General features: G+C 36.7%; 1 protein-coding gene across 1 annotated transcript in view; it reads left to right on the top strand.

Moving 5' to 3' along the window:
• The window catches only part of POT1 (protection of telomeres 1), a 59828-nt gene that overhangs the window by 39489 nt on the left and 4646 nt on the right, over positions 1 to 15693 (top strand). Inside the window, exons 12-18 of the mRNA XM_031056911.1 lie at positions 3938 to 4098; positions 6428 to 6513; positions 7916 to 8114; positions 9390 to 9595; positions 10866 to 11001; positions 13588 to 13682; positions 15153 to 15244. Coding sequence (XP_030912771.1) covers positions 3938 to 4098; positions 6428 to 6513; positions 7916 to 8114; positions 9390 to 9595; positions 10866 to 11001; positions 13588 to 13682; positions 15153 to 15244 — 975 coding nt within the window. The remainder of the gene's footprint in view (positions 1 to 3937; positions 4099 to 6427; positions 6514 to 7915; positions 8115 to 9389; positions 9596 to 10865; positions 11002 to 13587; positions 13683 to 15152; positions 15245 to 15693) is intronic.

Raw genomic sequence — 15693 nt, 5'->3', positions numbered from 1 at the left:
TTTACTGGCCTCCCTTTCCTGCTGGGCAAGACTGTGGCTTTTCAGCAACACAAAAAGAATTTTCAGAAATCTCATCTCTGAAGCAGATTATTATTGCCTGGGGCATAAGGACATGGCAAGACCTACAGCTAAGCAAAGAAAATGGTGTTCACTGCTTTTTCTTGAAGTTCCCTCTTCCTCTTGGCAATGTACCTGGAGTAGATGAAGCTTTCTCACAACTGTAGGAACGTCAGCCTACAACTGACTGGAATACAGTTGCTCCACATTCTTTAGCCTTATGCCAATTTCCCAGAACTTCTCCAGGCTCACTGACTTTGCCGTGCAGTTTGGGAGTAGGTCTGTGACATGAGTTTTTCCATCTGGGGCATTTTGCTTAGGTGGTAAGCATCAAGGTGAGTGAGTGATCAGCAGGTATCCAGCTGCCCACAGCTGGCCAGAGATTTCCTTATTTTTCTCTTTCACTGAGTGTGTGATCCAGTGCATTCCTCTTCTGGCTTGATGCCACCAGTTCTGTGTTGCCATCCATTTTATGGATAGTGCAATTAAAACAATTAACTTTGAGCATACATACGAGTCCTAGTCCATAGTTCCACAGTATTTGCTCTGTGTTACATATCTTCAGATGTAGAATCTGTATATTTTCAGCTGTTTCTCCCACCATGTCATGCTGTGTCTTTCATTATAGTAGTTTGGACTAAGAAGTTTGCTTTCCTAGTGCCAGAGTCACATTTTCAAAATACAGCTCAAATGAGTTCACTGCATGGCCACAATATCTAGCTTCATATTTTTCAGACCTAGGTAACATTCCTTTGACATGTGAGTTGTATTCTCCCCACTTCTGTGTTTTTACTCTTTGAAAAGGGAAAAAAAAAAAAGAAAAAACCCAAGACCCACTCTTGAGTCTTTCAAACTCTTAAATGTATTTAAGTTGATATTTCTTACTGACCAAGATGGTGCCCAAATGCCATATATATGCTTTGTGTCATTCGGAGAAAGTTGTGCGCTATTTACTCAGTAAAATTAGACAGTTGATGCAATAAAAATGATGACAAAGAAATACCACAGAATATAATCAACCATAAGTATAGGCAAAAAAATACATACAGGTGAATTTATTAGGTGATTGCTGTAGATAAAGACAGCTTCTTGTGTGCCTTTTTGTACAAACATGAATATTTACCTGCAATGACACATGCTATTGTGAATTCACTGAATTCCAGAGTGGTTGTGAGCACACTATATGTTTTGAAATAATCATGAGAATTTCCTGTGCTAAAAGGTTGTTCTAGTTAACTGGTTATAGGGAACTGCATATATGACTTCTGCATTTCAATTCTCTGTACCCCCTTAATATGCATTCTTTAAATAGTAATATTTGAATTAGATTGAAAATATGGTATTTGTATATTTTATGTTACTACAATAAATGTTTTTATTCACTTTTATTTCACTTTTAAATGAACTTCCTCTAAATTAGGTAGGTCATAAACAGAACTGCTGTGAAGTCAAGCGAGGAGCTGGGTTTGTAGATTTTAGTGATGGCTCTGTGAATCATGGTTTTTAATGTAGATCACCATTTCTTCTGAGTCAGAATACAAAGAGCTGTGTATGTGTATAAAGAGCTCGGTCTGCAGGCGTTCTGTAAACAGAAATAAAGTAACATTTTTATCCGTAGCAGTCACATTTGCTTTGTACTTTTAACAGTAAGCAAGGCTGCCTCCCAAAGGAATCCAGGGAAACAGCATGCTGTCCACCCAGGCATCTCTGCACTAACATGCAGAACCTTACGGACCTTTTCAGTATTTGGCAATGCTGATTATTATGCATCTCTTTTTTGTAGTTCAAAGTGATATTAGAATGTATAAAATTTAGCATGTTATATAAAATATAAAATTTTCAAAAAAGGATGCAATAAATGTTTAGAAGATTATTTTTTAGTGATGATAAGTCTTGCAAAGTGAATGTTGTACTAGAACTTGTAGTTCAGTTGACTTTTGTGTGAATTTCAGCACAAAAGTTTAGAAGGCAGACACAGCATTTTATATTCTTGGCTTCTGAGCTCTCCTCTCCCACATTTAATTTTTTGTGTTTATACATAGAGAAAATACTAATTTTTTATATACTATCTTTTAAGAAAAAGAAATTTGTCAATTAAAATCAACTTTTTCCTGCTTATATGCAAATTATAAGCAAATTTCTTGGCAGTAGGGAAGTAGTTTGACACTGTTTTAGTTACATAAAGGTTATTCCATAAGCAGAACTTAGGTAAGAACTTTTTAAGAAACTTTCTCCAAAAGCATTTGTCATAGTCATTAGATTATTCTTATGATGTGAGTGTCCTTTGCTTTTCTCAATATTCATAATTCAGTGAAATCAGCATCTGCAAAGGAAAAAAAGAATGTCTTTGGATAGGCCTCTTAACTGCCATCTAAATGCACAAACTATCCTGGTGGTGCTTTGAATGAACAAAATGAGCAGCCTGCTAACAGAGCAGATCAATTAAAAGTCTGGTAAGAGCTCCATGCCAGAAGCAAAATAGGTGCAGGCTGAAGTGCACTTTTTATGTCCCTACTGCCTTAATTGGAAAATATGCTGCCTTTTTCTGTGTGATTATTGTTCAAAAGAGCAGTTTGATACCAACATTATGTAGTCATAGTTTGTTCCTTGATACAGAGGAGGATTCTAGACACAGGTTGCTGCTCCATCTGCTTTTATGCGCATATATATGTGTTTAAAATGTTGTAGTATGACATGACCAATCCAGTCAAATAGGAATACTTTTTCAGTTTCCACTGGTTAAAGTTTGATCTCAAGCTGAAATATGACTTAATAAATTGACTGCTGTAATATTAATTGAAGTAAATTTAAAATAATTCGTCATTTCTATCAGGCTGTTTAAAAGATGTTTAGAATTAATATAAAACCAGGTTGTTGAGTATGTGTAGCTTCACAGCTATTATCTGGATCTCAGATTATATTAAAAAAAATATTTGGTAACTGTGTGATTGAGCCTCCATTTTATCTGCCTTTAGAACATTGGGCTTGGTTTTGGTTAATTGGTTGGGTGTGTGCGTTTTCTTTGGGGGATAATGGGAATGGTATTTTGAGATAACACCAAACTTATAAAGATGTGTTCAGTGTTCACCACTCCATAACTTTCTTTTTAATAGATGCTTGTATAAGTTAGCCTAAGTCTGTTTGTGTAACTTGACAAAACTCTTTCAGAAAACACAAAATCATTCTAAGCAAAACAAGAAGCATCTTCTCCATGAACCTGAGGAGATCTAACAGAGATAGGAAAAATGCCAAGATCTTTCCGTTTCTAACACATACTGTCTTTTTTCCTGGTGCTATATTATCTGTAGTGTAAGATATGATGGAGAAATCTGATAAGCAGATATGTTGGTATGTACATATAAACATAGTAAGCCATGCACAATGATGAGCAGGAGATCAATTGCTAAATGTGATCATTCCCAGGACAAATCACATGATGTCAGTCTCTGTCAAGCTGTATTGGGAATATAGAAGGTAAATTGTGCCCTTGGGAAAGGAATGTATTGACTGGTTTGGTCTGTCTTCTGAAGTGTGTTTGAGAATTAGATTTACTAAGAAGGCTTATTCTGATTCTGAATCACTCTTTGCTGCCAGTAATGTTTCCTGATAAAGCAAAACAAACAGATCACACAGAGAGGTTTTGCAGTGTCCATACCTGAACATACTTAAAACCCAGCTGGAAACAGCCCTAAGAAGTCTGCTCTAGTTTACTCTGCTTTGGGCACAAGAGTTGAACGAGGTAATCGCCAGAGGTCGCTGCCAGCTTCAGCTTCAGTTCTGTGGTTCAGTTAAAACAGGGAAGAAGATTCAAGAGCACTAGAATTTTCCATGTAAATAACTAACTTCGTGTTATCAAAGTGGGTTTTTCTTTTCCTTTCAGATTGGAAGTTTTCTGAGAATTTACAGTATTCATGCAAAAGAAGCAAGTGCTGACAATGAAGATGTCTCACATATGGAATTTCATCTTCATGGTGGCACCTGTTATGGTCGAGGAATAGGAGTCTTGCCAGAAAGTAACCCAGATGTTAAGGAACTAAAAGAGTAAGTAGTATGTGTAGATGTTTGGTTTTCTCTAGATCATTCTTGAAAACTCTAGGCTAATGTAGCAGCTGTACAGTTTAGAATTGTAAATGTTTCTAAGAATCAGAAACTCAAAAACAGAATATGTCTTTAGCACCACTAAAATGAGAAGTATTTGGAGGGATAGAAAATAAAGGCATTTTTTTCAAATTTAAAATACAGTATGGATCAAGATTTCAGTTTTAATTAGCTTAATTCTAATTATGCACATTTTAACCTGTGCATATGTGCTACTTGAAAGTTGTGAGACTTAAAAGATGTTCACAATGAAGCAGATAATTTACATTCTTTACTAAACTGTGTTATAAGGAATCAGAATCATTTAGGCTGAAAAACACCTTTAAGATCATCAAGTCCAAATATAAGGCTTGTCCAAGTGCCCCACTAAACCATGTCTCTAAGTGCCACATCTGCATGACTTTAAAACACCTCCAGGGATGATGACTTTTTCCTGAGCTGCTTTTTCCAATGCTTGGCAGCACTTTCTGTGAAGAAATTTTTCTTGATATTTAATGTACGCCTCCCGAGGCACAACTTGAAGCCTTTTCCTCTCCTTCTGTCACTTGTTGCCTGGGAGAAGAGGCTGACCCCACCTCAACACAACTTCCTGTCCCCTTGTTGTAGAGATAAGTGTTAAGGTCCCCCCTGAGCTTCCTCTCCTCCAAGCTAAACCATCTCAGCTCCCTCAGCTGCTCCTCACAGGACTTGTGCTCCAGCCCCTTCACCAGGTCCTTTTTGGCTGAGCCACTTTGCAGCCACTCTGTCCCAGCCTGTAGCTCTGCATGGGGTTGTTGTGACCCAAGTGCATTTCACCTTGTTCAGCCTCATACTCTTGGCCTTGGCCATCAGTCCAGCCTGTCCAGAGTGCTCTGCAGAGCCTACCTACACTCCAACAGATCTACACTCCTGCTCAGCTTGGGGTCACCTGCAAACTTACTGAGGGTGCTGTGCCCTCAGTCACCTTGTCCTCATCATTGTTATAGACACTAAACTGAACTGGCCCCAGTACTGAGCCCTGGGGAACACCATTTTGAATTGTCCCCAGCTGGAGGTAACTCCAATCTCCACCATTCTCTGGGCCTAGCCATCCAGCCAGTTTTTTACCCAGCAAATGTGCACCTGTCCCAGCCATGACAGCCAGTTTCTGCAGGAGAATGCTGTGGGAAACAGTGTCAAAGGCTTTACTGAGGTGCAGGTAAACTACATGCACAGCTGTGTCCTCATCCACTAAGCAGGTCAGTTTGTCATAAGAGGAAATGAAGTCGGTCAAGCAGGATGTGTCTCATAAACCCTTGCTGGCTGTGTCTGATCCCCTGGGTGTCCTTCATGTGCTGCATGATGGCACACAGGGTCATCTTCTCCATGACCTCCAGCACTGAGCTCAGGCTGACAGGCCTGTAGTTCCCTGGATAGCCCCTCTGACCCTTCTTGTAGATAACCATCTGCATCCTACTGGGACCTCCTCACTTACCCAGGAGTGCTGATAAATAATAGAAAGTGGCTTTTTGAGCACTTGTGCCAGCTCCCTCAGTATCCATGGGTGGATCCCAGCCAGCCCCTTAAACCTGTGTAAGTTGTGTAGCAGGTAGCAGGTCAGTGTCCATTTCCTCTTAGATTATGGAGACTTCATTCTGCTCCCCATCCCTGTCTCCCAGCTCAGGAGTCTGGATACTTAGAGAATAATTGGTCTTATTTTTAAGGTGAAGGTAAGGAAGGCATGAAGTGCATTGGCCTTTCTTTTGTCACTGTTTGCCCCTACATCCAATAAAGGATGGAGATTCTCTTTAGCCCTCCTTTTGTTGATGATGTATTTGGACAAGCTATTTTTGTTGTCTCATACAGCAGTAGCCATATTAATTTCTAGTCAGATTTTGGCACTTCTGATTTTCTGCCTGCATAAAATCCTTGTAGTCCTACTGAGTGATCTGCCCCTGCTTCTAAACATTATAAACATTTTTTCTTCCTTAGGAAAGGCTAAGTAACCAAGTCCATATTCCATTATCAGGAATTCTGTTTCTAGTAGTACATATTTCTTTTGGCGCTATTTTGTGTTTAGTGTTCCAGAAGTGATTTGGAAAGTGTCTCGCCTGCATCATTAATATCATCTTCTGAAAATTCTGGTTCAGTTGAGTTTTATGTCTCTGCTGGAACATTTATGTCTGAACGTTATACCTATGTATATAAATAGGTTTCATATAAGTGTCTGTGTAATCCCATATATATATGTGTGCGTATGATGATATATAAAAGATTTTTCTAGATTATAAAATATTTCTCCATTTATTGTTAGATTTCTAGAATCTGTTACTCTGACAGACAGTCAGAATATGGAAAGCTGTTCAATGGACATAGACAGCACTTTTGGCAATGTTACAGGTAAGAGCAACTGAAAGCTGATTTGCTCTTTCTTCTAATATATATCTATGGTCAAGATAAGGTCACAGTTACTGCTTCTCTATGTGTGTAATGCTACTTTCACATTCAAAGCCCTAGAGAATTCTTTCAGTTTATTAGACTGGAAATTTATATTACTCTTTCTTGTCTTCCAGCACAAGCATTTGATATTACATGGAAAGATACTTTTGTAGGAGTTAGTGAATAAATTCTTAAACACAGATGGTGTTCTTAATCATACTATTTTAGATCACAAAGTAGAGTTATGTAAGTGCTTCCCTCTAATGGGAGATTCTGCAGGGACAGGCACTGAAAATGCTACTAAACAGCTGCCTGTTGAGGAGCCCTTCTTAAGCTGTTGGATGGAAAGTTGTGTCAGTGGCAGAGGTGTAAGGTGCGCTTCCATGGAACAGTGATACCTTACAGACAGTTCTACAGACCCCATATTATTTTCTGAATTATGTTTTTAGCCCAGACAAAGAGTAAGTAAAAGGCAATTAAACTCTAAAGCTGGTTTGACATAGTCTGTATCTTTGCTTCTAGCTTTTAAAAATCTCTGTTTCTCAGCTATTATTAACAAAAACCATAAGACATTTCTAAAAGAATGCAAAAATTAAGAATAAATAAATGCTTCATGTCCAGTCCATAAATGAAAATTTAGAAAAAATTGTATGCCTATTTACTGCACTCATTGTGTGTAGTAGAGGTTGTTCAGAGGGGGACCAGGCAGTCTGTATTGGTCTTAGAATAATGTATTTATGTTCTTGTCCAGAAGGATCACAGGGGATGAATACAATTTATGTCAGCAGATCATTCACAGTATACAAAAGTGTTCACTTTGATAAGCATTGCTGTTTAATGTAAATGCTAACTTCCCCTCTAATATATTAACTCTTGATATGCAATGTATGTCTCCTGCTTACTTTTGCTGCTTTTTTTTGTTTATTTGTTATTGTATTGTTTTCATACATTATTGGGATTTTCATTTGTTCAGCTCTTGGTTTTGTGTGTATCTACCTGTATATCTATGTGCCTACCTGTTTCTATATGTCCATATGTCCATTTTTGTATGATAAAAAAGGAAGGAAGGAATGTAAATATTTCAATCTTATTTATTTCAGTTCCTTACTACTCTCCTGCCTTTTGCATTCACAAGCATATTTGTATATTCTACTTTCATTTAGTTTTTGTACCTGTTGTGTTTCTGTACCCTGAAGTACACCATGCTCCCAGAACCAGATGTGGTTTATTCTACTGACTGTAATAACAAGTTCTATTGATAAAACTGAGCCTGCAGTGGGAAGGAAAGAAAAGTTAGAAATTAGGAGAAGTGCATATCTGCGATTGCCATTTCTGGTGTTACAGATATTATGGTGATTAATAGTATGTGTGATGCTTTTTCATCTCTCTGTGTATTGCTTTGCAGTATTAACAGATCATCAGGATTTGAGTAACACAGAACTGAAAACCATAACAAACAGCGCAGCTCCTCAACAGTATCGCATTAGAGCAAAGCTGAGAACTTACAAACCCCAAAAGCTCCATCAGTCTGTCAAACTTCATTGCTCCAAATGCAACTCTTTGTAAGTGTTTTGCACAGTATAAGTAACTAGGAATTGCTCTGTATGTTTTGGGATGCCTAGATTTTCAGTGTGTTTTCAACTTTTGTGTAAGATAAGTTCAATGTAAATTTATATAATTTTGTGCAAAGATTTGAAACTCACTGATAATAAGTAGGAAATTTTTCAATCACCAGATGAGTTCCATTTACAGAATCCTTTGAATGCTTTCAAAAAATAATTCTTCTTTATTTGCAAATGCAGCAGTACAGTTTTTTCCATACCATAGTTGTATAGAAGTATCTTAAGTGTTTCATTATTACAGTTTTAAAATAGGATATGCAAAGAGGTATAATAGTTTCCAAATGAATTAATGAAATACCTTTGACTAAGGCGTGTCTTCCAGATAAGGCATCTTTTCTGGATCCAAAAATATCAGGAAAATCACACAACTTCAGGCCATTCTCTTGGGTCCTGTCACAGGTCAACACAGAGAAGAGATCAGTGCCTGCCTCTCCTCTCCCCTCAGGAGGAGGTTGTAGACTGTGATGAGGTCTCCCCACAGTCTCCTCCAGGCTGAACAGACCAAGTGACCTCAGCTGCTCCTTACATGGCTTCCCCTCAAGGCACTTCACCATCTTTGTTGCCCTGCTTTGGATACTCTCAGAGACCTTTTACAACCTTATTGATTCTGTAATATTGGTGTAATGTGGATGGCCTGCATTATTGCTTCTCTGTGTATGACAAGTGGAAATGCACGAATGGTGCACTCCAGCAGGACAGGATAGAAACTGTGTGGTGCAGAGTTGCAGATTTTCCCTTGGCAGTACTTAGGTGAAGCTGTCCTGGTCCTATCCTTTTTCTCTTTTTTCTCCCTCAGTTTATGCAAAGTCAAACAAACTAAAACATAAAACTTGAAATTACATAAGTTTATATAGTCTTTTCACTCTAATGATGTGGTATGCAGTTTGTGGCCCTTTTAAGGCTCAACTGAAATCACATAAAGCTGATAGATTTGGTTTTCCATGGATTTTCATTTGTGTGGGATGTAGCCACTGGGCTGCCTCTGCTCCTAGGTAAGTTAGCATATTACTTAACATATTTATTAACATGGAAAGTCATAATATACTATACAGCTCTTATTGTTTAAACTATAAAACAATGAGGATATTTTTCCTGTATGTCCTTTGATTCTCATTACTATATTCTAATATTTTTTTGGAATACTGTCATCCTTGTTAGTAGATTGCCTATGGAAAAGCTGTTAGTGTTACTTACACAATTTGGAAATGGTTTTAGGCAAGAAGTTCCAGATAGAGATGACTTTGACTTCATTTTACATGGCTCTGCTGGTACTGCCCCAAACCCAGAATTACACAATACATCCTGGTATGAATCTGTAACATGGACTGCACAAGAGCAGAAACAGAGGAAAATAGCCATCCATTTTGTGAAGCGTGATGAAATGCTTCAACATCCTGAAGACACCTTGATTATGATAGAAGGTAAGGTAAATTGCAAATATACCAATTCATACAGTGCTGTGTCCACCCTGTGTATTTATGAAGTAAAGATGTGTTGAAGTTGTATTCAGTGTAAGTAGTGATGATCATAAAGGTATCTTCAAAGAAAAGAAAAACTGAGCTGGAACTATAAGTTACTGTTGTGCAAACAGAAAATTGTAGTTGGTAAAGGTCTTATAAGCTGCTTCTGTCTATTTTAAAACTGTGCCAATATTGTTTATAATTGATTATGCTAAAATTAACATCTGAATATGGTGGGGGTTTTTTTGCTATCTGTGCTTACTTGTTTTTCAGTTCTGATTTAAAAACTTGCAAGTCTTCTAAACAAGCCTATTTTTAGTATTGATGTAGAAAGTTTTGAAAGGCTTCTGGTAATACAAGCTTCTAATTAAATTTGTCAGCCTCTGGATGTCAGTGTTGTTTCAGATTAATAGAGCTTCTCTGAGTGGTTTTATTTTTTTTTGGTTTGGTGTGGTTTTTATCAGATTTCCTCAGGAAAGAGAAATAGCCACTGACTTTTAAACAAAGCAATTTAGCAAGAATACTATTGAGGAATTTTTATATAATAAAAAAAATAAATTGCATATAGCACCATTCAGAGTTCAAAACAAAGCCTTCAATTGTGCTCAAGTAGTGATGTGAATAAGCGAATGTAAGTCAGGTGGTCCTTTGTGTGAGGGTCAATGACAAAACCCCTTCTGTTTTCTGCTTTCTTCTATAATAAATTAGTTCTGATATCTGCTTTATTTCTGTTCCCAACTATGTTCCCAACTAACTTCAATCTAACCTTTTCTTTCTGGGAAAAAAAAAAATCTATTTCTTCTCTATTTTCCTAGAACAGCTGAGCAATACAACTCGGTAAATCTATTTTCAGATATTAAAGTGTCAGCAAATGAGTAGGTCTGTGTATGGATATGTGCATATAAAAGGTCAGTTTGGTTGCTTTGATTTTTTTTTCTAAGGCAATGGCTAGTAAAATCATAGGAGTAATTAAATGAAAGTGGTGTTAACTAAGTACAACCTGTTGGTTACAGTGTTAGCTATGAGGAAGATATTAAGGCATCTGCTTTGATAAATGTCTGGTTCTTAATTGAGTCTGCTGTTGAGTAAAAGTGAGAAGGTATTGGACTCTTTTTTGAGTTTTTGGTAGTGGATATCAATTATTATTGAAGGCCCTGAAATCAGCTGAGTAAGTTGTTCAATTTATTTCTGACTACTGTTTAAGAAACCATGTTTTTTTGGTTTTTAATAGGTGGAACACTAAAAGAAATCTGGAAGCTTACAAAAAGATTCAAGTGTGTTATTCCTGTGAGATCCACAGAGGATGATCTTGAATTACTGGATCTTTCAGCTCCTTTTCTTCTAAAAGGGAATGTAAAATATTATGGGTAGGTGAAAAGTATGTGTTGATCTTTCACTAGTTGCAGTAATAGATAGCATTTCTTCAGTAATCCACACTGCAGTGCTTGAAGGGATAATTCACCCAAAGATTCTCTGTAAAATACATAGCATGATCCCCAGTACTGACATCAGGGATGAAATGCCATATCATCTCATACCTGGTATCAAAAGACTGACTGCAGTTTGGCTCTTGATCTATAAATCTTACACAGCACTCCAGTTTCAGTCTTGTCTGTGGTGTGTGGGCAGGGCAGTGTGCTGTAGAAATGGAAACGCCTGTGGAGTGCAAAGTACCTTAATACCTCTTCTTGTCTATTTTCTGGTCTCATTTAGACTGAAGTCAAAACATATGTTGTTTTAAAACTGTATGGTGAAGGGTTATATATATAAATATGTATATGTATATGTGTGTGTATATATATATATATATGTATATACAACATAACAGATAATATTTAAATAGCATGTCAATCTACAACTCCTTCTCTCTCTTAGTGTTGGAAAAGCTTGAGGTTTGGAAGCAGTAAGGGATTTTGGACAGCCAAAGTTACCATTTGTAACTTACTGTGATCCCCAGCACTGGAAAGTGCCTTACCTATTGGTGGCTGTCATTCACTGTAGAGATGACTTCACCAGGTTTCTGAATTCCACAGTTCCAAAGCTGTGGAGTACAGTACCCACACCTAGGTCTGGTCTGTGTGATCTGCCATGCAATGCCATGTTCCTGTCAGTGAGAGCTGTCAGCAGTGTGTTGCCCCAGTGCCCAGCAGCATGCAGCTACTGAGCTCAGAAATACCAATCTCCTTTGTGCAAGCTCCTGAGTCCTCTCTCTCAGCAGTTCAGGCAAAGCAACCTGCAGTGGAGCACTATGCTAGTTCTGCAGGCAGTAAAAACATTTCTGTGCAGAAATATTCCATGTTTCCTGTGAACCCTGAAGTTTCCCATAAGGGGCCATCCATAAAATAAATACAGATAATTGTTTCTCTCTGTCATATATAGTTTTGACCTTTACAGATATTGCTTTTTTTAAATAAAGGCAGTATATGGGTACTCCTTCTGGGACAGGATCTTCACCAATACAGAGTATTTCTGCTTGTACTTTCATAATCCATATCCATATATTTCCCCAGCTATACACAACTCACCTTCAGACCTTGTTCTCTTTGCAAATGGTTGGACTATAAAAGTAAATGGTTTATAAGATATTTAAGAAAGAACCTCACAAATATACTGGCATTTCAGAGCTATGTTTCATGCACATTTTTATCAGCGGCATATACTTAGCAAAGTCTAGAAAAGATTCTCTATGGTGGAATGAATTATATGTGTGTGCATTGCATGTATATTCATTTATATATAAAAATAAACACAGAAACACTGCATATAAAAAGCAAAATTCACAGTTAAGTTAGTTTATTGGAGTTTGAGTGGGTTTTTTAAAGGAAAAAAGTGACTTAACTTTATCACTTAAGCAGAAGTAGTTTTATTGATTCTTATAACATGCTTTGCATATAATTCTAAAAGATAATAAATGTTTATTTCAAGCTCTAACTGTAATATACTAATAGAGAAGCTTAATTTGGGAAAAATAGTTTTGTTCTGTAATTTCGTTCCTTGAGGTAAATGGGAGCAACTTTGAAAACAGTTCTTCAATATTTCCACCCACTTGCAGCATTAGCTTACTGTGTCACATGTAATTTTATAATAATTGATGTAAATACACCAGGAATAAAATAGATTGTTTTAGCAGCTCTTAGTTAATATTCTCAACATAGGCAAAGCCAGATTTCTCCTGTAACTCTGTAATGGGTTTAGAGTGTGCTACAAGTTCAGATTCATTACTACTTTTACAAAGCATATGAACATATGTTTAGCAGTGTAGTGATCTTAGAATCATAGAATGGTTTGGGTTGAAAGGGACCTCTCATGATCATCAATCCAACCCCCTGCCTTGGGCACAGACACCTTGCGCTGCACCAGGTTGCTCAGCTCCATCCAGTCTCATCTTGGACACTTTCAGGTATAGGGAATTCACAGATTTTCTGGGCAGCCTGTTCCAGTGCCTCAGCTCCTTCTTTGTGAAGTGTTTCTTCTTTCTGCGCAATCTACATCTATCCTCTTTCAGTTTAAATATGTTTCTCCTTGTTCTTCACTACAGGCCCTGGTTAAAAGTCTCTCCGTCTTTCTCATAAGCTCCTTTTATATATGGAGAAGCCACAGTAGGGTCTGCGCAGAGCCCTCTGTTTTCCAGGCTGAACAACCCCAGCTCTCTCAGTCTTGATGTACCGTTTAATTCCTGTCTAATTTAATTCTAATTTAATTCTGTTTAGTTCCTGAAGTAGTCTTTTCCAGATTTATTTCTCCTCATGGATAGTTCAAAAACAGCATTAAGGGTTTGTTGTGCTCTAAAGCTGGTGTGTCTGGTAAAATAGTTACTTCAAGCAGCAATAGAAATACTTCTGTACTTCCACAGTGTAAGAAAATCAGAGTTTTGTTTTTTTTTCTGTGCAGAACACTTCTAATACAAATACATCATGGTTTGGTTAGTCTCAACATCTTGTTTTAAATGCTAGGTGCAAGCAGTGTTCAACTCCAAAGCCTATGAAGAATCTAAGTTCCATTGCAGCAGAACAGCAACCATCATGGGAATCAACTGAAATAGCACAAGGTTAGCTGATGTGATATTGTCCTGAAATACTTTTGTGCCTTGATTCTGAAGTGTTGGTGGGAAATGGTTTGATTTGCAGTTCTGGGTTGCAGTTCTGTACAGAAAGTATGTAATTATGGTCATGTTGAATATGGTGCTGTAAAATTCATTCACATTACACCAGTTGAAATAACATAGTTACTTTTGGAGCTATTGCAGCATGAATTAAAAGATTTTATGTGTTGACTAGTTTCTTCTGCCATTTGTATCAGTAGTAACACTTAGCTTAGTGCAGATGTCAGGAATTTTTCATTGTAGATGTTACCTTTAAACTGTATGTACTTGCAGTCCTTGAAGTTAATCTTGCTTCTGCTTTTGTAGATAGTGTTTTTCTGACCTGAACTAAAGACAGTCTTATGTAATGACTCATGCAAGTTAGACTTTTATCTTCTGTAAACGTCATGTTCCAGAGAGTCTGCAAGAAATAATACTCAAATGAAAGGAATTGTTCCACAACAATTATGTGTATTCTGTGCTTCATGTGTTCCTTGTGTACTATATGCAGTCAACGTGTTAAAATTATGGAAATGGAGTTTAAAACTTTACAATGCATTAAGAAAAAAGAATATTTGCATGTTCATCAATTCATGTTCTAACATATTAAGTTGGAATATTTAGCGATATATAAGTTTAGTAAACACTTTCTAAAAGAATAAAACTATTTGAGCAATGCAGTGATTTTCTTAAATAAACTTTCATAATTGTATCCTGTTAAATAATTGCAAAGTAATATTTAACTGGCAGAGCTTGAGAGTTAATTCTCAAAATGAAAACAATATTAATTAATGCTTCCTTACAGTTACACTATTTTATGCATATTTTTCTTCTATCAGCTGTATTTTGAGGCTAAATTATAAACCTGCAAGTCTATGAGATCAATTGAAGATATAATGACTACCAGTTTAATGGTGTACCCAGAAAATACTGATGCAGAGCAGGAATACTTGCAGAACTGCCAGCAAAGTTTTTTTCTGAACAAGCCTGGTAGCTTTTTTTTACATCATATCAAATAAACTGGTTTCCTCAGAAGATAATTTTCAGGTGGAATTCTTATTACCACTGAATTAAGAGCACCTCTCCTTTCCATGGATAAAAGAACGCAGGAAAGGAGGGTCCTACTAAGGTTGGATCTAAGATCTAAGCAAATATTAGCTTTTTTGTTCACTAGCATGGGAATAAGTACTTAAAAATCTTTGTGTTTTTATAGGCTCATCTATTAAAGTGTTTCTAGGAAAATTGCAGTGTGACCCCAAGAGAGAAATGACATTTTGCTGTCAGACAGCAGAGCCTCTGTGTTTTGGTCTGTTAATTTATACTTCTAATGACAGTATTTAAAGTCAGTTGCTATTAAAAACGGGATATTGTCAGCTCCAGTTGTTATAGTTTGCCTTGCATATCCTCTCAGAGAAATATCAATTTTTTTTTTTTCAGTTTTAGGTATTGAACTGCTCCAGTATGTTTTTATTATGAAGTTTACACTGGTTGATGAAACAGGATCACTAAATGCATACCTTTTTGATGATGTAAGTAAATCTAGGTGAAGGTAGACTCTACAGATTATGAGAGTTTGGATTTTATTTGTTTTTAAAATGGCAAATGTATGTGCACAAATACTCATTCTATGTTACCTGCAGTGTTTTGTGGGAATAATTACAATATTATAAGTTAATACTGTACAGAGTATAGAATGTTAAAGTATTAAGACAAAACTGAAGTTTGAAAATAGATTATTTTCTATTTCTATAAACTTTTGTATATTCCTGTTGCTGAATTTCTGTTTTACTGGCAATGTTAAATTATGCAGCCTGAATGCTGTGTGAATGATAGGAATGTTTCAGGATTTATGTAGCTAACTTCTGCATCAGTTTAAAATCTCATCACCTCTTTTTTTTAACTCTCAGTAGAATCTCTCCATTAAGTAATCCTTGATTTTTTTGTTTCACATGATCATGGGGTAAGGATGCCCTCTTTC

The sequence above is a fragment of the Geospiza fortis genome, unplaced genomic scaffold, assembly GCF_000277835.1.
Source record: "Geospiza fortis unplaced genomic scaffold, GeoFor_1.0 scaffold195, whole genome shotgun sequence".
NCBI classification, from domain to species: domain Eukaryota; kingdom Metazoa; phylum Chordata; class Aves; order Passeriformes; family Thraupidae; genus Geospiza; species Geospiza fortis.
Note: the sequence above shows the minus strand (reverse complement) of the source record. Positions and strands in the feature narration are given on the sequence as shown.